The 22,446-nt window shown below is 41.9% G+C and overlaps 1 protein-coding gene across 1 annotated transcript in view; it reads left to right on the top strand.

The window, feature by feature from the left end:
* Dnah3 (dynein axonemal heavy chain 3) overlaps positions 1–22,446 on the top strand; it is a 162,689-nt gene that overhangs the window by 5,988 nt on the left and 134,255 nt on the right. Inside the window, exons 4-14 of the mRNA XM_028764257.1 lie at positions 4,641–4,721; positions 5,077–5,251; positions 5,920–6,109; positions 7,992–8,187; positions 12,056–12,181; positions 12,966–13,161; positions 14,890–15,069; positions 19,762–19,898; positions 21,423–21,528; positions 21,712–21,890; positions 22,225–22,409. Coding sequence (XP_028620090.1) covers positions 4,641–4,721; positions 5,077–5,251; positions 5,920–6,109; positions 7,992–8,187; positions 12,056–12,181; positions 12,966–13,161; positions 14,890–15,069; positions 19,762–19,898; positions 21,423–21,528; positions 21,712–21,890; positions 22,225–22,409 — 1,751 coding nt within the window. The remainder of the gene's footprint in view (positions 1–4,640; positions 4,722–5,076; positions 5,252–5,919; positions 6,110–7,991; positions 8,188–12,055; positions 12,182–12,965; positions 13,162–14,889; positions 15,070–19,761; positions 19,899–21,422; positions 21,529–21,711; positions 21,891–22,224; positions 22,410–22,446) is intronic.

The raw sequence follows: 22,446 nt of genomic DNA, 5'->3' as shown, positions 1-22,446 counted from the left end.
GTCAAGCAAGACCATAGTCACCTAAGTACACAGAAAAGGATCCTCTTCCAGGATTGTGTCCAGTGTGGAGTTCTCATTGACTGTTGGCCGTTATTATCTATCGGTCCCTTGCCACATGGCCTCTACATAGGATAGCTTACACCATTACTTCCATTGGAACCAGTGAGAGAGGAAACAAGCCACAGCCAACATATCGGAAACCACAGACATTTTGAAAATTAACCTTAGAACTGGTGTCTTAACATTTTTACCATAGTCTGTTAAAAAGTTAGTCACCAGGTCTAGTTCATGTTAAAGTCATATCAGGAAGTGGGGATCATGGGAGGCATGTATTTTGGAAACTGTTTACCACAGTGTCTTACAGACATTAACTTATTTCATCCCACCAAACATACATATATTTGCTTACAGAATCCTTTTGTTATTTTTGTTATACACACTTTGGAGTCGTCATTCAATCTGTTTTCTGTCTCAAACCATTTCCTATTTTTCATTTAACCTCTGTGATATAAGCGAGTTCCTCAGCTACTGTCTTCCAACTCACTAATTTTCTTTTTGATTCTGCTCAATATCAAGTACACCACGTCTAAAATATGCTACTGTGTTTGTTTGTTTGTTTGTTTGTTTGGTGTGTGTGTCTCACAGTTTTATTTTCATTGCTGTGAAAAAGCACCCTGAACAAACGAACTTAGGAAAGGAAAAGGCTTATTTGGCTCCATTACGGTTGGGAAGTCAAGGCAGTAACTAAAAGCATCAGATTTACAGTCACAACAAAAAGAAAATAAAACATGGGGTCCTTGTCTGCTACATACTCCGCTAGCTTTCTTTTTTTTTTTTTTTTTTTGACTCTTATACAAGTCAGAACCCAGCCCATGAAATGGTACTATCCACCTTCAGGGTTAATCTTCCTACCGAGTTAACAATCAAGATAACACCTATAGACACGTTCACAGGCCAGCCTAATTTAGACAATTCTTCAAGAAGACTCTCTCCTCCCAGGTGATTGTAGACAGTGTCAAGCTGACAGTTCAAACTAAGCAGCAGAGAGGCCAACATCTTTCTACTTTCAGAAATCTAATAGGTTCTATTGTGATTTTCCTAGTTTCTTTTTGTTGTTTTTATGATTCTATCCCTGTGAATATCATTTGGAGGATTCTGGCAAACAGCCCTTAGCATCATTACTTGTTGACTGAATACACATGCATGTCTCCAGGGTCTTATCTTTACACACTCACGCTTCAAGGACATAGAGCAAACATTAAACACATGAGATCACACCTAGATGTTGCAGTAATTTTCACTCCCAATAAGCCTTTGTTAATATTAAGCTATAAGCCTAGATTGGACAGCTCTACCACCACACCAACCTACCCTCCAGCTATGATACCCTTCCTACTTGCAATTTCTCCTGGCTGTGTGGTTCTGCTCCATCTTCTTTCTCCTCCTCTCTCCTCCCTCTCTTCCTTTCTTGTTCTCCTTTAGACCTCCCATCTCACCTTTTACTTCCCCTGCCCAATTACAGGCCCTAGCCATTTTTTGACCAGTAAAACTGGGCAAAAGATTCACATGGTATCACCTGAGTATGTAAGCTACTGCTCATTGGAGGGTAGCCCCTCCTGAGGAAGCAAAATTAACACCAGAAAACAACATCAGGACAACCCACGACACCTAGAAACTTGGGTTTCAAGTTATAATTGCTAATACTACGATTCTTGTTTAAGTCTGAGTTTCCATAACAAAATATATAACCTAAGTAGCTTATAGACAATAGAAATATTTTAATTGCATTCTGAAAATTGAAACATCTGAGGCCAAAAAAAAGCAACAAATTCAGTATGTAAACAGTTTCATCCTGTTTTAGAAATTGCTGTACCTTTTTAATTAAAAATTTTTATCCATTTTTATCATTCCCCCAATGACTCCCACATCCTTCCTCCTCCCCACCCACCCAACTCTTCATGTTCTTTCTCTCAAAAAAATCAAAACAAAGGAAAAAAGACAAAAATAACAAGTCAAAAGCACACACACATGTGTGTGCATGCACGATAACAACAAAACATAAAACATAAAACAAAACAACAATAAAAACCACAGAATTTGTTTTGTGTTGGCCAGCTACTCCTGGGCAGGGAGCCTGCCTTAGCATGTGGTTTATACCCAATAACAATCTATTGCAGAAAACTGATTTTCCCTTTCCCAGCAAAAATGAATTGCAAATTTTCCTCCTGGATTGGAGTCGGACCTGTGTTCACTTGCTCTTATTAGTGCTGGGATTTTTTTTTTTCTGGTTTGAACCTGTGCAGGTCTTGTGTATGCTCTCACAGTCCCCATAAGTTTGTGTGTGCACTGGTCCTGTGGTGTCTGGAAGATGCTATTTCTTTGTGTGTCAACCATCACTTCTAGCTCATATAATCTTTCAATCCCCTCTTTCACCTAGATCCCTGATCTTGAGGATAGGGCTCTGATTACAACAACCCATTTGGAACTGAGTATTCTACAGTCTCTCACTCTTTGCACATTGTCCAGTTGTGAGTCTCTCTGTGTTAATTACCATCTCATGCAAGAAGAAGCTTCTCTGGTGAGCCTTGACAAAGGCACTCATCTATGGGTATAGCAATGTGTCATTAGACATTTTACTGTTATGTTCCTTTAGTAGAAAAATAGTAGCAGGTTTTTTCCCCTAAGGGCCCATGACCTAGCTAGTCTTGAGTTCTTGGCTGCTTTAGCAGTATTAGGTAATGGGTTTCACCTCATAGAATTGCCCTTAAATCCATTCTTTTAGAAACATGGTTGGTTATTCCTAAAACATTTGTGCCACCTCTACACCACTATATCTTGTAGGCAAGTTTCTGTCCTATGTTACAAGGTTTATAGCGGGATCATATTGACTATTGATTTTCTCCTTCAGTAGCATGCAGAATAACTTGTAGTTTCATGAACACTACTCAGGATGGGCTAAGCTTCTAATTCGGTACCAGCCTTACTTCTCCATGTTTGATGACATAAGTAAGTGGTCTCCTCGGCAAAGGATTTTACTTTTAGGTTGTGGAGAATGACCAGTAGTCTTGGCTATGGCCTGCAATGTTCCCAGAGGTCTATAGGACACCTTTGGTTTAAAACTCAACACAATACCATCCATTTCCAACACGAGAGGTTTTACTTGTATGTTTAGTTGAGGTGTTGTTTCCCCTATTATACAGTGACTCCTTTTGAATTTCTTCCATAGATATTGCAGGAAGCTTCTAGAGTTGTGGGTTTCTGTATGGCTTTTCAAATGTCTTTTAGTGTTGTCCTTCCCCTTATTCCTTCCTTTACCGTGCCTTCCCATTCCCTCCTCAATTTGATCCTTCTAATCCACTTTCCTCTTCATCCCTTTATAGCTCTATTTCCTATTTCCCTCCCTTGGAAGATCCCCTCCTTCCTCCTGTGCCCTTACTTGCTATCTAACTTCTATGGTTATTTGGGTGGAAATACAGGTATTGAAATTTAAAAGCTAATAAATACATATACAAGAAAGAATGCAACATTTGTCTGTGTCTGGGTTACCTCACTCAGAATCATTGTTTCTGGCTCTATTCAGAAATTGCTATATTCTCAGAGTAGCTTTATTTTTTTAAAAGCAATTAGAGATTTTATTGAATTTTACCTTACACTATAGACATCTACCATCAAAACAGCAGATGGCCAGGAAATTGAGGAAAAGTGGTTATAGCTATAGGATACAAACCATTATGGCCAATTTATAGTATATAGTCCATTTAGAGCTGACCAGAGAATTACAGACAAGTGAAGCCACTACTCCCCTGTGATCCAAATCTGGAAGTGATGCCTGCTTGTAGGCACTTGCAGTTTCTCCCAGGCTTGAATAGTTTCAGGCAGTTTGCATATGACTTGGCCCATATCAAAAGAGGACAGACAGAGTAGCTTTTTATATTGAAAGAAATCAAAGGATCTCTCCTTGAGTTCTCACTTTATAAGGAAGGGCATCTAATCCTCAAATCTCTCAAAATGTCACTTTAGTTACAAGTATGTCTTTAACATTTCTATGCTATATTTAATTTCCTCAGGCTAATATCTTTAGCAAGTAAATGGTCTCTAGTTAAAATTTACTAAAATTGTTTTTGTATCAAATATTAAATATTATTATTAATAATTTATCTGTAGTTACCTAATTTTTGTTGCAAATGACTTTGGTTTATTTGCAGCTATTATATACTTGTTAGGGATGATACTTTTTTTTTAATTTGTGTCATAAAATTTTCCTTTAAAAAAAATAAATCCACTGAATATAAAAGCCTGGGTCTACTTTACAACAAGTACTGAATAATGCGACTGAGGCTTAGAAAATAGAACATAGAATGTTAGGCGGTGCAGTGAGGAGGGAATTGTTAGTAGTTGTTAAATGTATGGATGAATGGAAGGCACACTCATCTTCATTTTAGAACTGGGAAGCTGAGACCAGGAGTAGGTAAGTGGCTTCTTCAGAGCCACAGAGGTAACTAGAGCAGACCTTTTCTACCTCACCATTCCCCACCATGTTCACAACCCTTTCTGTTCTCTAAGGCCATCCCCAAGGGCCACACCCCTCCAGATAGAGAATGGCTCAAGGCTGCCCATACCTGATGTCTTTCTTTCTCCACTCTCACAGCATCTAAAACCTCAACAGAGCCCTCCAAGAAGAGAATGAAGTTCTACCTCAAAGCCAAGGATGATGCTACTGGGTAAGGTGTCACTGGGGGGGGGCATAGAATAGAGGAGATTGGAGTGAAGCAAGGCGCTCTCAGGTCTCATTCAAGTCATAGCCTGCTTCTTGGTTTCAAAGCATGGTCACACAGTCAGTACATTTCCTCCATCATTTTTCAAGGCTCTACTTTTATAAAAGTAAGTTGATGGACTGAGTGCTTACAGAATGTGAAGTGTTACATATCTGGGTCATCTGACATGCACACGTTAGATGTCACTAGATGGCATAAAGGAGAAGACCTTCCTTTGCAATCCTCGGGTTGGAAAGTAGAGCTAACAAAGTATAGTTGCTGCTGTAGAGTTTCTAAGAGATGAGCTGTAACAACTTTTCAGGATGCCAGTTGCTTGCAAATACTCATCCTCCTTGAGCATGAAGAATGCCGTGGACTCCTGCTTGACCCGCCCAGAAAGCAGACCCATGAGTCCAGAACAACAGATGGATGTGATGTTGCAACAGGAGATGGAAATAGAAAGTAAAGAGACCAAACCATCTGACTTAGACCTGGAGGTACTTTCCTACTGTGTCCCCCAACTGTGTAGTGTCTCAGCACCTGGGCGATTCTAAAGAGCAAATGGTAGAGTCACCTGGGGAATGTTAAAAAGAATACCGAAGTCCAAACTCCACCACAGAGCACTGAATGAGGATTTGGATGTGTGTATGTTTGCTTTCTCTACTTGAGGGGAAGAGGCACATGGAGGCGCAGATCTTAAAAAAGAAGCTTTTGAGTTCATAGTTCGCATGGCAGCCCATTGTGGGTGGCAAATTCTTGTCACACACAGAAGGGCACTCAGTTACATCTGAATTTAAGATAAACAGTGAAAAAGATCTTTTGTGTGAGTGAGCCAATTGTATTCTGTATTTTTTTTTCTGGTGACCCTATCAATCATAAGCAGAATGTAGCCTGTGGACAAATTTTGAAAATAAGGGGAATCTCTATAGGGTCTCCAGCTCCTCTAAGGAAAACTGATACACTCAGAGCTGAGAAGCTCTCTTCTTTAGTGAGAAGATCCTGCCCATGGCCTTGTCACATATGATGTGTGTGAAGTGACCTCCAAAAGGTGTGGATGGCTGCCGTGTGAATGGCCTGTTGGCTGCCTGATGGCGATTGGCTGGTGGGTGTGATAGGTAGGTACCACCATTTGGTCATTACCTTTTTCTTTCTTCATTTCTGGAAGAGATATTACTACTATTTGACGAACGGTATCCGAAAAGACATGATTGCCCCAGAGGACGAGGAGGTGATGGTGCGAATTTACAAGCTGATTCCTAAGATGCTGCTGACAACTCCAGCCCTCGAACCCCTTCAAATGTTGCTTAAGTCTGAGAAGGAAAGTGACTATTACTATAGCCTCATGAAAAGCATTGGTAAGGCTGGGCTTCAGTGGGCAAGGAGCTCCTACACAGAGGGCACAGTCTTTCCCCTGTCTGGACATCTCTGCTTTGTTATTGCTGTTATGAGATAGCTGGAAAAATCAGTTCAAAGGAGGAATGGTTCAGTTAGTCTCACGGTTTCAGAGGTTCGGGGACATGATCAGCTACCTCTATTGCTTGTAGGTGGTGATGGATCAGAGTATCACACAGGAGGGGGATATGGTGCCACTGAGCTGCTCACCTCATCCCACCCAGGGAGCAGAGAGAAGAGAAAGGACATGTGTGTGCTAACAGGCTTTTTGCTTTGGATTTTGTTCTATCCAGGCTTCCATCCTATTAGATGGTCTCTATCTGCAACCAAGACGGGTCTTTCTTCTTCAGTTAATGGCTCACAAGCCAATCATCCCTGGAAACATCCCCACAGACATACCCAGGGCATGCTTTACTAATCTCTCAGGCATTGGTCAGTCCAATCAAACTGATAATCAAAATGGACCATCACATGGCCAATTTATCAGTCACCATCCTGATATCACTGAACTCACCCCAGAATACCATGTAACCTTTGATGCAAATGTTTCTCCATCCAGCCACCATCACTAAGGTTCACTTTTGAACTAACCATCTTCAAATAGGCATCCTCATGGCCTGATGATTTAAGTAAAAAAAAAAAAAAAGATGCAGGTTCAGATTTCGTAGCTGTACATCTGGGATAAAGCCCAAGATTTATGACTGACAAGCTTCAGGTGACGTGGATGTAATAGACACAGATATTACCCTGTGGGTACCCAACCTTCAAAATGTAGCTCAAGACCTGTCCATTCTTCTAAGGGTTTTCTCTTTTCTCCTCTCTTGTCCCTTCATCCTCTGCTGTCTAGGAGCTCCACTTTCAGCTCATCCTGCTTTACAAGTCCTCCTGGGCCTTTGTTTCTGTGCTGTTGTCCTCTCATAGCTGTAGCTTTGGGCTCCTGTTTAGATCGGTAGCTTTTGGGTAGTGATGGGCATATCACTGCTCCTTGCTCCCCTCTACCCTGAGCCCATTGTACAGAACACAGATCACACCAGGAAGCATTTAATGACAGCTGATATGAGAAAAGGGAAGGGTGATCCTGTTATTTTTCTGCCTTGTTATTACATGTCTAACAAAATGTCTAGCAATTTCTGTTTTCCTGTCTAATGAGGTCAGTGTAATGACTGCCTGTTATCACACAGAAACCATTTCTAAGAATAAAGAAGTAAGGTCTTGTGCTTCGAGCTCCAACTTGCTTTTCCAGCTATACATCTTCAGTGTTGTCACTAGCTCCTGACATGTCTGCCACAGCCTAGCTTACAGCTCCTTGAGCAGACCATTGGACACTTCATGTCCATAGAGACATCCCCCTGTCCCCAATGCTCTTCTTCTAATAAACTCATATTCATTCTTCACGGTGCAGCATAATTGTCACCCGACAAAGATCTGACTGATCTTTCTTTTCTAACAAAACACATTTGATGTCTAAATTTCCATTTGTAAGTATCTGGTGTTGCTTACTGTATTGATTTTTATGTCTGTGTAATTCTTGTGGTGAGAGAAGTCAATTAACCACTAACAGAGTACCAGTAAATGCTAATGCACTGTCAAAAGAAAGAATCCAAGCCCTCTACACTGGGAAGTCACACTTCTTCCAGTGACATCTTCAGAAAGAAAACAACATATACCAACAGAATGTACTGCCCCAATTAAGTCACCCCTAACAGCTTACTTCTGACCCAGCCAACGAGGAGCCATTTCTGGGTGTAAATGGCCAGAGATTCATTTCCATCTGGAGTGTATGAAGCCAAGAGCTCAGGAGTTTAAAGATCCTTCCTAATAGGGCATCCATTTTCTTCATTCTAGTTGACTACATCCTCATGGACCCGATGGAAAAGAAAAGGCTGTTCATCACGAGCATCCCTCGCTTGTTTCCTCACAGAGTGATCCGGGCCCCTGTGCCCTGGCACAATATCTACCAGAGTGCTAAGAAGTGGAATGAGGAGCATTTGCACACAGTGAATCCCATGATGTACACCCTCAAAGAGCTGTGGTTTGCAGAGTAAGGCATTGGCTTCTGGCCCTTTGGTCTCCTTTCTTTATTGTTCAGAACATAAGTGAACCAACCTCTTCAGTATGGTGCAGTGCGAGCAGCTCTTGTTCTACAGTAGTATGAGCCCAACTGAGATCCTAGACAGAATGTGTGAGTTGTGAACGAGAGCCTACCTACAGGTATAAGACGTCCTCCTTTGGATTCCCAAAACACATTTCCCCTGTCTATAAGCCCTGGAGTATGATGGGTTCAGTTTGTGTCCCAATCTTATCTCTGCTTTGTGGGTAGATGGTTGTGCTGCCTCTCACCTTTGGACCTTGCCTTCTTGGTGTCTAAGTTTGGTCTCTAAGTTTGAAATAAGAAGATGTTTTTGTTTTATAGGTATATTAAGAGAAATAGGTAACTCAGTACATGCAAAGTATTTAGTACCCGATAAAAACTTCAGTACCAAAGAGAAATTAATTCATTATTACCTGCATGGTGGCACTAGTCACCCAAAATTACAATTCTATGCTTACTTAGCTGTCTCTCCTTTTGAGATGTTTAAAGGTTTGGGTCTGTTTTTCTTTATGGAGTCTAGTTGGCAAGTTATAGTCTCTCATTTGTATTTATCAATAATTATATTCACTCTAGAAATGATAGGAATCTTGATGCGATAGACAGGATACCATTTCTTCTTTCAAATTTCCAAACCTGAGATATACAGTTGACTCTTATTATATAAAGAGATTATTTCTAGGACTCCAGATACTATAGTTCATAAATTCTCAGGCCTCTTATATAAAATCCTCTAGTATCTTCATAGTCTCATACTTTCCCATATACTAAAATCATTTCCAGAGCAATTATCTTGTCTAGTACAATGGACGTACTAGTATGTGAGTAGGTATTATAGGAGTTGTTTAGGAAAGAATTTTGAGAACAAAATTTGTACTGTTCAGTATAAAAACATTCTTTCAGAATATTTTCATACATACTATAGGTTGAATCCATGTATGTAGTACCCACAGATGAAAGAACAACTGTAAAACTCACTGTGTTACTTACTTTTCTGTTGCTATGATAGAGCAACAGAGTTACTTAAGTAACTCAGGGAAGAAGAGGTTTATGTTGGCTTGTGGTTCCAGAAGGATGGAGCTTCTTATGGCAGTGAAGACATGGCAACAGTAAAGGAAAACATAGCAGCAGGATCAGGTCACCTGATCATGATCCATCCACACATTGGGAACAGAGGGAAGAGAAAGTGGGGTGAGGCTAGAAACCCTCAAAACCTGTCCACAGTGATTGTCTTAGTCAGGCTTCTTATTGCTGAGATGAAATATCATGACCAAAAACCACCTTGGGGGAAAAAAAGAGCTTGTTTGGCTTACATTTCTATATCACTGTTCATTACAAAAGGAAGTCAGGACAGGAATTCAAATAGGGCAAGAACCTGGAGGCAGGAGCTGATGCAGAGGCCATGGAGGGATGCTGCTTATCGCTTGCTCTCATGGCTTTCTCAGCCTGCTTCCTTATAGAAACCAGGACCACCAGCCCAGAGAGATAGCACCACCCACAATGGGCTGGGTTCTCCCTCAACAATCACTAAATAAGAAAATGCCCAACAGCTGAATTTTATGGAGGCATTTCTTAATTGAGGTTCCCTCCTCTCAGAAGACTTTTTTAGCTTGGGTCAAGTTGACATGAAACTATCCAGCACAGTGATATACTTCCTCCAGCAATGTTCTACCTCCTTGGTATTGCACATTGTTCTCAAACAGTGCCATCAACTGGGGACTAAGTGTTCAAACACAGGAACCTATGAAAGACATTCTCATTCAAACCACCATGCTTACCCCTTTAAAGCGCATGTCACAAGTTTGTGACACCCTTAGCCACTATCTAGAGGACATGTTTGTCATTCACATCTAATTCAGCCCTCCAGCCCTTAGAAACCACTAATCTTCTTTGTCTCAGTAGATCTGCAGATTCTGGATGTGTAATATATACAGAATCATATAATGTATGGTCTCTTGTGTCTGGTTTCTGAATTAAACACAATGTTATCAACATCCATTCACAGAGAAGCAAATATCAGTAACATTTCTTGTTATAACTGAACAATATTCCATAGTTTGGCAGTACCATATTTTGTTTAACCATTCTAGTAGTTATTCTGGGAGAAGGGAGAGAGTGTGGCTATTTTTTAAAAATGGGCTCCTCAAGAAAGGGTACAAATCAGGTGGGAAAGGTTACTGAAAGTTCAGGCTAATGAATCATTTTAGCTCATTAGAAAAAATCAGGGGCACAAAGTCAGCAAGGGGAAAGATTTGTCAAGGAAATTACATGCTGGTTTTCTTGTGTGACCCAAACCATTCAACTTTAAAAATTCTAAGAGGAGAAAACTAACCTAAGATTTCTTCATTATTGGTAAAGTTTGTGCATTTGGGGGCTGTATTGAGATTGGCCTGAGGGAGATGTAGAGAAGCTGCTCCCACCAATAGGAGAAGTTTATTAGGATTTGATTAAAGAGGAAGAGGCCACACCAGTGTTGGATGTCTATGTGGAGAGTAAGGTCCTCAGGCTCCACCTGCCTAGAAGTGTTTTGTGTTTGATTTCTCACAAAGAAGACAAAGTTCACTACCTCCACCTAAAGCACCCTAGGCAGTGGCATTCTAGAAGGAAGAGTGTCTGATAGATCATTAAAATAGATATGACACTGAGAGGCCAGCAGTGGGATGAGCTGAGGACACTGGCAAAGATCTAGTTTGAGAAGTAACAGACAGTCATGACTGAAAGGAGCAACTCATAGAAGAATGGCTTCTGGAAAAGAAATGGTGGAAATTACGGAATGTGGCAAGTGGCAGAGCGTCCACAGATCCAAAGAAATGGGGGAGGGAAAAAGGAGCAACACAGAAGGAATGAGAGATCATCCCTTTTTCAGCAAATATTCAGGGTGTCTACACAGTATAAGCATAGATACATAAGGGCTGTGTGGTGAACCTGCCCAGAGGGTGAGCAGTGCTGGTCAAGAACAATATAAGTTACACCTAACTCATCATAGAAACTCCAGCAGCAAGGCTGAGGAGATGACTTAGTTAGCAAAGTATGCACACAATATAAGGACCTGAGTTCATCCTCCAGCTCCCAGGTAAAAAGCCAGCATGAAGTCAAATGCTTGGAAACTTAGGAATGGGGAGGTGGAGACAGGAAGTTCCAGTCCAATAAAAGACCCTGTCTTTAAAAAACAAGATGTCACCCAAGGAAAGACAGCCAAGGTTGACCTCTGGCTTGCACACACACGCTCACACACACACATACACACACACACGCACTCAGAGAGAGAGAGACAGAGAGAGAGAGAGAGAGAGAGAGAGAGAGAGAGAGAGAGGTGGGGAACAGAGAAGGGGAAAAGGGAGAGGGAAAGAGGAAAGAAGGAGAGGAGAGAGACTTCCAAAGAGCTTCATCAAAGCCATCATGAATGAAGCTTTGGGCTTAACTGTCTGCTGGGTTGTAGCAGAGAAGAATCAGAAGTGGTCTGTGGACATGCAGGTTCTGCTGCTTCTCACATGTTGCTCAACTCCAGGGTGCATCATTCACACAAAGCAGTCTGTGAGTGGTGCCTCTGTCATTGTTCCACGTAGCAACACTGGGCAGTATTTTAGTTTGCACGGCAGAAAGAATGGAGAGTGGGGGCTCTTCATTGCTTTCTGTTCTTCTCTACCCACCCCACTACCCTCTCAACCCCCTGAAGCTATCCAACATCACTAGTTTTAGGGGGTGCTATTCTAGCTTAAGAATTAAAAAACTGAGAACATGTGTCCTTTGAACTTGCCCCTACCCCCATCCCGGGATAGATTAGTCTTTTAGGGTGGCATTTCTCTCTCGCTTTTGACAGATTTAAAAACCTCAGGTTTGTTCGAACGGCAGACTTACTGGCTGGAAAACTGCCTCTGCTGCCTCACGAGTATGAGGAGGTGATACAGAAGCACTGCCTGGATGCGCGGCATATTCTACTCACCAGGTCAGTGTCTCCTGCAGTAACTCAGTATTGTAAAGATTTAAAATTCCCCAAAATGAGAGCTGATTTTCCCCCTGGAAATGATGTGAAATTTGTTGACTTCCCACAATACCTTCTTGCCCTGTCCCCATCATGTGTCTATCGTCTGGCAACCTTATATCCAACTGCCCTCTCTGCCTCTGTCTCCCATGTTCCCTCTGCCTTTTCACAATCATGTTTGGTCAGAATACCACTCTCATTGTGTCTTCCTTGTGATCCTCTGAGTCTTGGTGCTAAGGCACAAGGTACTGAAATGGCTTGGATTGAGATGACCCAAAGTGAATAGCCTCAAGGTCCAAAGTTAGGGAGGTTTCAGACATTAGGCAATCCTTTCGCAATTCCTTTCCTTTAGCAAATGCATGCAGTGCTATATCCAGAACCAAAGACATTACCAAGTGATGAGTTTATCAGTTAGGCTGTCTTTCGCTGTAACAAATACCAGAGACAATGAACTTGGGATGAAGCTCACATTTTCAGAGGTTTCTGCCCATCATGATGGGGTGGGACTGTTAAAGTTGAGCGACTCGCAATACAGTGGCCAGGAAGCAGAGAAGGAGAACACACTGAAGGCTTCTTCCTTCTTGCTCACTTAGCTGAGCCTCCAGCCTGTGGGATTACATGGTTAACATTCCTCCCCATCAGTCAACCCTCATGGAAACACAGTCACTCCCAGAAGTGTGTGTTAGTACACCTCCTAGGCTCAAGAGCTCAGAAAACCACTTACTTGAGTGTTGTCCTATCTCTGTAGATGGATACCCACCTGTGCCCAGCTTTTTGTGACACAGAAGGAACACTGGGTCCACTTCGCTCCCAAGAGTGACTATGACTCCTCTCGAAACATTGAGGAATACTTTGCTTCCGTTGCTTCCTTCATGTCCCTACAGCTCAGAGAGTTGGTCATTAAGTCCCTCAGGGACCTCGTTTCTTTCTTCATGATACATAAGGTTTGTAGGGGAGTCCATACCCAGCCCTCTTGAGGTAAGACAACCTAGTTTGAGCTCGTGAATGAGGTAAGACAACCTAGTTTGAGCTCGTGCATGGCCTCAGCATCGAGCCAGGCCAGATGGTGAGATGCTGAATTGAACACACACTGGTGACTATTGCTTTATCTTTTTAAAATGTACAGCAAACTTTTGTCAAATGATTACCCACTACTAAGTTGATTAAAAAATATCTCTGGAAACAAATTCTCAAAAAGTTTTCTTAAGAGAATGAAAGAATGATACACAAAATGGAGAATGTACCTCTTTCAGTGTTGGGAAGGCCACTTGTTCTCACCCTCTCTGGTGCAAAGATGGAGTTGCGACCTGTTGCTATCAAGCTTTTTCTTAACACTTAGGAGCTCCTGTGCACACTTGTTGCCAGTGGTGGCTCATTGTTTGGTCTTTGAGGGTGAACCTCCAAGAGTGAAAGGCTAGTTGGGCCGAGTTAACAGCTTTGTAAAACTGCTTCAGTGAAGAAGAAATAAAAGCTTACTGCATGAAGCCTTGGCTTTCAAAGCATTATAATGCCCCCTAGGTTTAGACAGCCTAAGGATCATAGAGGATGTTTGAAAGCTTATGCTGTGTACCTATTTCACCTTTACAGTATAGTGAATATTTTTAAATTTCCTGATTATAAAAAGGTCAAATTCTAAGCATTTCCCCAAATAAAGTAAAAGCCCATGCCTTTTATCTCTTTTCTCTCAGTAGGAAGAGGCACAGGCAGGTAGATTTCTGTTAGTTGCTCAAAACATATAAAAGCCAATGAAGCTGAATTTGGGCTGTGATGGATGCCCCCCTGAGATGTCTATTCCATAGCAACCACAGTGGTGTGCATCTACTCTGCTAGGCACACGGGAAAACAAAACAAAATAACTTTTATTTCACCCCATGTGTGGGTTCCACACAAAGAGGGAAGTAACACATTTGTTTGAGGGAAGCAGAAATTTGTGAGTGTTTTATACACTTGTAGTCTTCCCTCAGACAGTCTAAAAAGCTCTCAAGCCAACCACTTAGACAAGTCTTTACAGCTGCTGTATGAGGACCACACGGAGCACTGTAGTGTATGAAAGGGGTCTTGTGTAACCCAGTCTCAGAGAGCCTCATGGATGCCTCATCAATGCTTCTGTTTAGGGAAGTTGACATTATGACTGAAGTGCACCCTGTGCTCGAGGTCATTGTCATTTGAAGTATCCAGACAACTATCCATTCTTTTGGATTCCGTCAATATGCTTTTATTAAGCACCTGCTAGGTGTTAATAGCTGTCTTAAGTATTTTGAAGCAAGAGATGAACAAGACATAAATCCTCCCCTCAAGTTTATAACAGACAAGGTGAAGGGAAAGTGAAAATTCTTCTAAGTGGAAGGTAAAATAACAGAAAGAAGCAGAAATATGGGAAATTCAGAAGTGAAGGAAGCAGTGAGACTTACAAGAGTTTTTTGTTTTTGTGGGGTTTTTTTGTTTTTTGTTTTTTGTTTTGAGATAATTTTGAAAGGCAGGAAAGATTTAGAAATAGGACAGGAGACCTGGATTAAAATAAACTGTCTTGTGGAAAGGCCTTGGGAACTAGAAAAGCCATAAACTCCCGAGAGGGTAGACTCAAAGTTTTAAGCATGCTGACGTCATTTCTCGGTGCTTGGATAGCACTCTGAATGGATAGCAGCACCTGATATATCTCATATCTCCTAAAGGATGGAAACGATTTTAAGGAGCCTTACCAAGAGATGGACTTCTTTATACCTCAGTTAATCACGATTAAACTTGAAGTGGACGATCCCATTATTGTTTTCAACCCAACTTTTGATGGCTGCTGGCAATTAATAAAGAATTCCTTCTTGGAAATTATTAAGAATTCTGATGGGATCCCCAAGGTATAGTATTTGCCTAATCATTCATTTATATTTTTATAGTTGAGTTTGTTACTGAATAATCAAGCGGCTGGTTGCAACATCATGGTCCATGTGGAACTCAGGCAGGCAGTTTAAATTTGAGATTCAGCCTCAATGCACTCCCTTGTTCTGAGGACGATTATATAGGTCTTTCCTACAACTCTCCTAATTTTCTGCCTTTGTATGAGGCCCCAGAATGGACAGACAAATCCCAAGGCATCCTATATGGGTTAAAAATTCATTGAAGATGAGCTAGCATGAATTTGCTAAAGGTTTAAGCAAAATAGATATCTCATTTTGTTTGGAGGTTCCATGGTGTCCATGGGTTTGTTTGCCACTGTAGGGTTCTAGGAAGAGAAGAAAACCCTTCCTTTCCTGGCTCAAGCTCTTTACCCTGTGGTTCTTTTCCAGAATGAAATTACAAGTAAACTTTGTCTACTGGGCAAGATGTCCACATGACCTAACATTTTTCCATTTCCCTTTGCATAGCTTGTATGACAGGAGGACCCATGTCTAGTTCCACATAGGGAAGGGACCTATGAGATCCCTGTTTCAGTCTCTCTCTGTCTCTGCCTTTCTCTCTCTCTCTCTCTCTCTCTCTCTCTCTCTCTCTCTCTCTCTCTCTCACACACACACACACACACACACACACACATACACACACACTTGAAGCTGAGGTTTGAGGTTGAGGAGACAGTCTGGTCAGTAAGGTACCTAAATGCAATCACTAGCAGCCCTGTAAAAGCCAGCTATATTACCATGTGCCTACAGTCCTGGCACTAGATAGATAGTTGTAGACAGGACAGAGGCATGCAGTCAGCTCAACTAGCACAATTAGTGAGCTCTAGATTCAGTGAGAGACACTGTTTCAAAAAGTAAGATGGAGAACAGTAGAGGAACACACATGATTTCAACCATGCTCTCTGCACATACAGGCATGCACCACACACACAGAAATGAAAAGGATTTGGGTGAAATGGGAAAGGGGACACACACGCACACGCACACACATACACATGCATACACAGACATAAATAGAGCTTAGGTTTATAGAGAAGTCTGTGACATCAAGGCTCTAATTTCACCAGCAACCCCTGTGCTTAGAGTTTTGATGCCAACCAAGCTTGGTTGAACACAAAATTGAGTGCATAGAAGGGGAAGGAGTGGGCACATCTCCTACAAGCAACATCCCTATGGAGGAAATGAAAGAGAAGACTGTAGTTTGAAGAGATAAGTGTGGGGCTGGGGACACATAAAGTACGTGCCCCTTGACTGATAGTGCTTACAGTCAGCTGGAGTTGGAGCTGGAGAGTCAGCTTCTGGGCTTCAAGCAGCACTGCAAACAGCCCAGCAGGAACTGGTACTAGACTGAGTGTATTATAACGCTAAGATGATATACTCAGAGGTTAGTTTGTACCAGGTTGGAAAGTGAGCCCTGTACATATACAAATGGTGTTACTAGCTAATGCAGACACTGAGTTCTCTTCTAATAATATCTGCAGCACCACCTTCCTCCCAAAACCTCAGGCTTTTTTGCCTTGAACTTAATTGCAAAAATTTAAATTATTGTCCATAGGGTTAAATGTCTACGACATACATGCAAAACTAGCAGCAGATGAATGGACATCTTCTATGCAAAAATAGGTATCTCATTTTGTTTAGAGGTTCCATGGCATCCATGGGTTTGTTTGCCACTGTAGAGTTCTAGGAAGAGAAGAAAACCTTTCCTTCAGGGTTTTCCCATCAGGCATTATATTAAGTTGAAAAGGTTTCAAGCTGAAATTCAGCTCTCTCTCTCTCTGTGTGTGTGTGTGTGTGTGTGTGTGTGTGTGTTTGTGTGTGCACATATCTACATAAGTATACATGTATGTGATGCATGCATGTCTATGGAGGACAGAGATCAAATGTCTTCTTAATCTGTCTGGACATTATTTTGGGGGCAGAATCTCTCCCTGAACCTGGAGTTCTTCAGTTCAGCTCAGCTGGTTGGCCTGTGAGCTCTGTCTGCCTTCTCAGTACTAGAATCACAGATGCATCATTGGGCCCAGCATATACATAGGCACTGGGGATCCAAGCTCAGGTCCTTGAGCTTATGTGGCAAACACCTTACACACTGAGCCATCTCCCCAGGCCCCAGCAATAATTTAAAACATAAATAGCATTCCAGCTGTAAAAAGGAAAGCACACCAGAGAGAAAGAGTTACTGAAGGAAACCAAAGTAAATACTGAGCAGTACAAGCCAGGAAGACAAGGCTGGTGTAATCCAGACTCAGGTGAAAGGGCTGAAGGAGATGCAGAAGTCAAAGTTGAATGAAATGAGAAGGGAAATGTAACACATAGAACCACAGTGGGTGTTTTACATATGGCACCATATTACCTTTATATTCTAACTTTTTATTCTTTGAGGACTCTGTATACATATACGATGAAATATAATCCACCCACCCTCAGTTTCCCCTGTATCTCTCCTGCGTTCCTTACATTATGAGGAGAGTGCATACATAACTATGAAAAGGGGCTGCTGGGCCAGCCTTTGCCCTGATGGCAGAATCCACTCACTCAGCATTGCAGGCAATATCAACTCCAGAGACATGCATGGGGGAAGCCTTGAACATGGTGGGGAGATCATGGTGGGGGTACAGAATCAGAGAGCTGAAAGGATAGGTACAAAGTAACAGTTTCCTGGATGGAATAGAATCATTGTTTCCATCTCAGAGTGTTCACAGGACATAGGAGAACCTCCACATTCAACCCCACAAGAAGAATTTCTTTCTCTGACTCAAGATTTCTTCCCAACGCAGGCTCCACAATCCCGTTCACATGGGATCTATTGAAAGGCCTGGGGGATGTCAGCCGTGCTTTCCTGGGGCCACTTTACCCAGGCCCTGAATCAGTGATAGTCTTGTCTCTTGCTTTCTGGCTTTGCCTACAACACGTCCACAACAAAGAAGTTGTCCTTCACCAGTCTAAAATCTTTGGATCACCCAAGAAGGACCAAGATCACACTCACTCATTTCCACCCTTTCTAAACTGCTGCTTGCTCGCTCTCATAAAAAGCAGATGTGTAATTTATAAAGAACCTCAGAGAACAGTCTGAAGATCTTTGCTGAGTCCAGTCGCTAAGCATTATCAAAGCAGACAAGGCCCTGTGATATGGTAGTGAGTCTCCAGAAGGGACTCTACAGCCTGCTGGAGCCATGCACATGAAAATACTCTTGGAGACACACATGCATATATTATTAAAGAGTTGGAGAGGTTGAACTGGGGAGGTGGCTCTGCAAAGACAGGTGGTTCTCCAAAATGCTTTGGTTAGCTAGCTTGCCTGGTAGATTAGCTCCAGGTTCAGGGAGAGACCCTGACTCAAAAATAGCCCTGTCTCAGGCTGTGTAATGACATGCCTGTATTCCCAGCGCAGAAGCAGGTAGATCTCTGTGAGTTCTAGGCCAGCCAGGGCTACAAAACAAAAAACAACCCTGTTTCAAAAAATAAAGTTGAGAGTGATCAAACACTCAATGTTGACCTCTGACCTCTGTGAGCATACACCCATACCTGATACACACAAGTGCACACACCTACTACACAAATGCAGACATACACCAGAGAGACAGGAGCATTGTTCTTGGATTTGTTTTCGTTTTTTTCTAAGCTAAGAGAACAACCCACCCCCTCTGTTTTCTAGAGGTGAGAGGTTCACTGAGCAATGCTTTCCTTAGATTGCAGCTTTGGTTAGTGACGGAGTCAGATTTTGAACCCAGTCCCCAGCTCTCATTAGAGGAGTAAATGAAGTAGTGGAGAGGAGAGAAGTACCACTGGACTATTCATTTTCTGTATGCTATTTATTGAGCACTTACTAAGTACAAAGCTCTTGCTAGGCCTGAGAATACAACAATGAACATGTCAAATAAAGCCAGCTACTTAGGTTGTTGGAGAAATAGCTTACATGGTAAAGTGTTTTTTGCCTAAGTATGAGGACCTGAGTTGGATGCTCAGAACCCGTGTAAAAAGTTAGGCATGGTGACACATGCTTGTGATCCAAGTGCTGCAGTTAGTTGGATTGCAAAGACAAGAAGTTCCCTTGGCTTTGCTGGCCAACCATTCTTAGTCTATAGACAGCCTGGTCCCAGTAAGGGACCCTGTGCCAAAAACCAAGGTGGATGGCTCCTGAGGAATAACACCCAAGGTTGACCTCTGGCTTCCAGATACACCTGCACACACACACACACACACACCTAAGCATTTATACACGAATTATTCCCTTATATATTTATACTTTTGAGGACACCTAGAATAGCTTATTACATAGTCATTTTAATGTCAAGACTGATGAGTACTAAGCAGATCAGATGGTGAACATTAAACACTGAAACCCATATCCCTTGGGAGCCCAGAAGGATTCTCTAAGAGCATGAGACTGTTAAGGAACAGAAGCTGAAGGAACAGGAGTGAGGAAGAGGAAGGGGAGAAGGAAGATGGAGAGGTAGAGGGGATAGCAGGGTGGTCCCACCACTAGCCAAGAGGTAAGAAAGCAAAACTACACACAGTCACACCCTGAACCCAGTCCTTGGCAAGAGAGCCTGTGTCAGATGCCTTTGGCTTCTTGTCTCCCTGTGAGTTCACACCTAAGAGTGAGTGACTTCTGTGAGTTCACAGCTAAGAGTAACTTCTGTTCTTTAGGTGGAATCTATACTTTTCCCAGATCTGAAAGGCTACAACATGATCCTTGGAACTGTTGATCCCGAAGAAAACCTTGTTTCAGATTTTTTGAATCAGACTTTAGAGGTATTTAATAAAAATAAAGTTGGACCTCACAAGTAAGTTTGTTTCACTCTCTCTAGAACTGAGTTGGCTACAAAGCTTTTAATGTTGGTTTTTAGTTGTCATCAAGCAGTTCCTGTTCCCACACACACCTAACCACATAGATAAGAACACTGGCCAGTACTTACCCGCACTATATACCTGTCTGACTTCATCCTCACTTTACAGACAGGAGAGTGTTAACTTTCCCACTGCTAGGCTGAAATAAATAGGAAAGCCAGGATTCAAATTCAGGTACAGATCTTCCTGGTCTTAAAAAAATCCATATCCACAGGGCCGTTGGACATTTCTGGAATTTAGAAAAATACTATCCTGCAAGATCTGGGACAACAAACTTTTATTTCTCCTATGAAACTTGTAATTATATTTCAGGGATTTTTGTTTGTTTGTTTGTTTGTTTTAGAGTCAGGTTCTCACTATGTAGCTCATCCAGACCCCAAAACCATGATCCTCCTGCCCCAGCCTCCTGAATAACAGGATTGCAGATGTGCACCAACACACAGAGAGAAACCCATGAATGATCAATAGGCCTACATCAGTGTAGGACAGCTTTCCACATGAAATGTTTCCCTCTAAATGCATCTTAAGTTTGGAAGTCACATGATGAGAGCACCCTAAACCAGTGATCACTCAGTTTGCCACCAAACAAATCTGATGCAAATGTGTTTAGTTCATGATTCTGTGGTAACTGAAAGTGTTTCCAGAGGTGGCCAAAACCCTCCAGTGGGGCGAAATCCCTTCAGTTGAGAACATTGCTTTATCTTTGTAGAAATCAGTCTCATGTTTGGAATCCTGCCTTGGTGTATTTATGTGGGGGCTTCCCTGCTCGTGGGTCTTACACATCCACTTCTTTCTAGACTGACAGCAGTGCTGTGACTTCTCTTTTGTCCCAGGGTGTCTGTGGGATTGCCTGACACTTGGTGTGTACCTCAGGGTTCCACCAAGCCATTCTGCACGCTTACTCAGTACCATCTTATGTTAACCCAGACTTATTTTAAGTCAAACTATCCTAGATGTATCCTTCAATTGGGAGAGAGTTGCCCAACCATTCCTACATGATCTGAAAACAGATGAACCTAATTCCTATGCCATAGGCTACCTAATTCCTAATTTTCATCTGAAAACTAGGCATAGAACTTGGGGGGTTAGAAGGAAGGCTGGGTGCTGATGCTTACTTCACATTTACTATAAGTCAGCATAGCATTAATTGTTCTACACATCTTACTATAGTTATGATAACTTTATAAAATATGGTTTATTATAGCCACTTAAAATAAAAATGCAATGCTGGTCTTTAAAAAAAACAGCTAAATATCTTCTCTAAATTTGTGCAGCAAGGAAGTCACAAAATTGGGATTAGAAGCTAAAATCCTGAATTTCTAGTTATATTTCCATTCTATTGTTCTTTCTCGGTTTGAGTTCATGTTTTAAATGCTGTTACCTTTTTTAGTTCCTTCTTTACTCATCTAATTCATTGACCTGTGTTTATGTGCTTTGTGTTATGTTCTTCAACATGAAAGATACTTAAACGTATACAAAAAGTATGATGACCTGCTGGACAACATGGCAGAGCAGGACATCAGCGTATTCCTGAAGGAAAAACATGAAATTGAGGACTTTGTGACGGTAAGAGACGCCACTTAGAGTGTCACGCCCTGGTAACGTGTGCTACAGTCAATTTGTTGAGAAATCAATGTTTTTTTACAAGCACCAAGCTTAATGTTAAATTAGGATTGAGCAAGTGGAAGGCTCTGGGCAATGGGTAGAGCTCAAATACTGATTGAACTATGAATGTACTTCTTTCTATAGAGTATCAATAGCATAAAAAAGAGAAGAAATGAAATTGCATCCATGCATATCACTGTGCCTTTGGCCATGTTCTGTCTTGATGCTGTGTTCCTAAATCATGACCTCTGTGAGCGAGCCCAAAATCTTAAAGACCGTTTGATTCAGTATCAAGTGGATGTAAACCGGGAAACCAATACCAGGTATAAAAATTCTAGGGAAAAATACATGGCTTAGTGGTTAATGCTCTTGCCACACAAGTGTGAAGACTAGAGTTTGAATCCCCCAGAACCCATATACGTGCCATCTGGGTGTAGTATGCCACCTGTATTTTCATCCTGGGAAGGCAGAGAGGCAATGAAGGATGGTTTCTCACATCAACTGCAAGCCTCCACATTGGTTTAAATTCAGATATGCACATTATGATGATGGTGAGGGTGGTGGTGGTAGTAGCCATATGATGATGGTGGTGGTGGGTGGTCATAGTGGTGGTGGTGATGGTGTTGATGATGGTCATGACCATTTCTTTCTCTGTAGCATTTGTAATCAGTACAGCACCATTGCTGACAAAGTCAGTGAGACCCCTGCCAACACCGCGGAGCTAGTGGCCCTCATCGAATACTTAAAGAAATCCAGTGATGTCACTGTGTTCAAGCTCAGGAGGCAACTCAGAGATGCAAGTGAGCGGCTTGAGTTCCTGATGGATTATGCAGACTTGCCCAGTAAGTCTGTGCCATATATGTGCTCATGTGTGCTTGT

Source organism: Grammomys surdaster, unplaced genomic scaffold (genome assembly GCF_004785775.1).
Source record: "Grammomys surdaster isolate TR1022 unplaced genomic scaffold, NIH_TR_1.0 142, whole genome shotgun sequence".
Classification (NCBI taxonomy): domain Eukaryota; kingdom Metazoa; phylum Chordata; class Mammalia; order Rodentia; family Muridae; genus Grammomys; species Grammomys surdaster.
The sequence above is the reverse complement of the archived record's forward strand: the minus strand, read 5'-3'. Positions and strand labels throughout refer to the sequence as shown.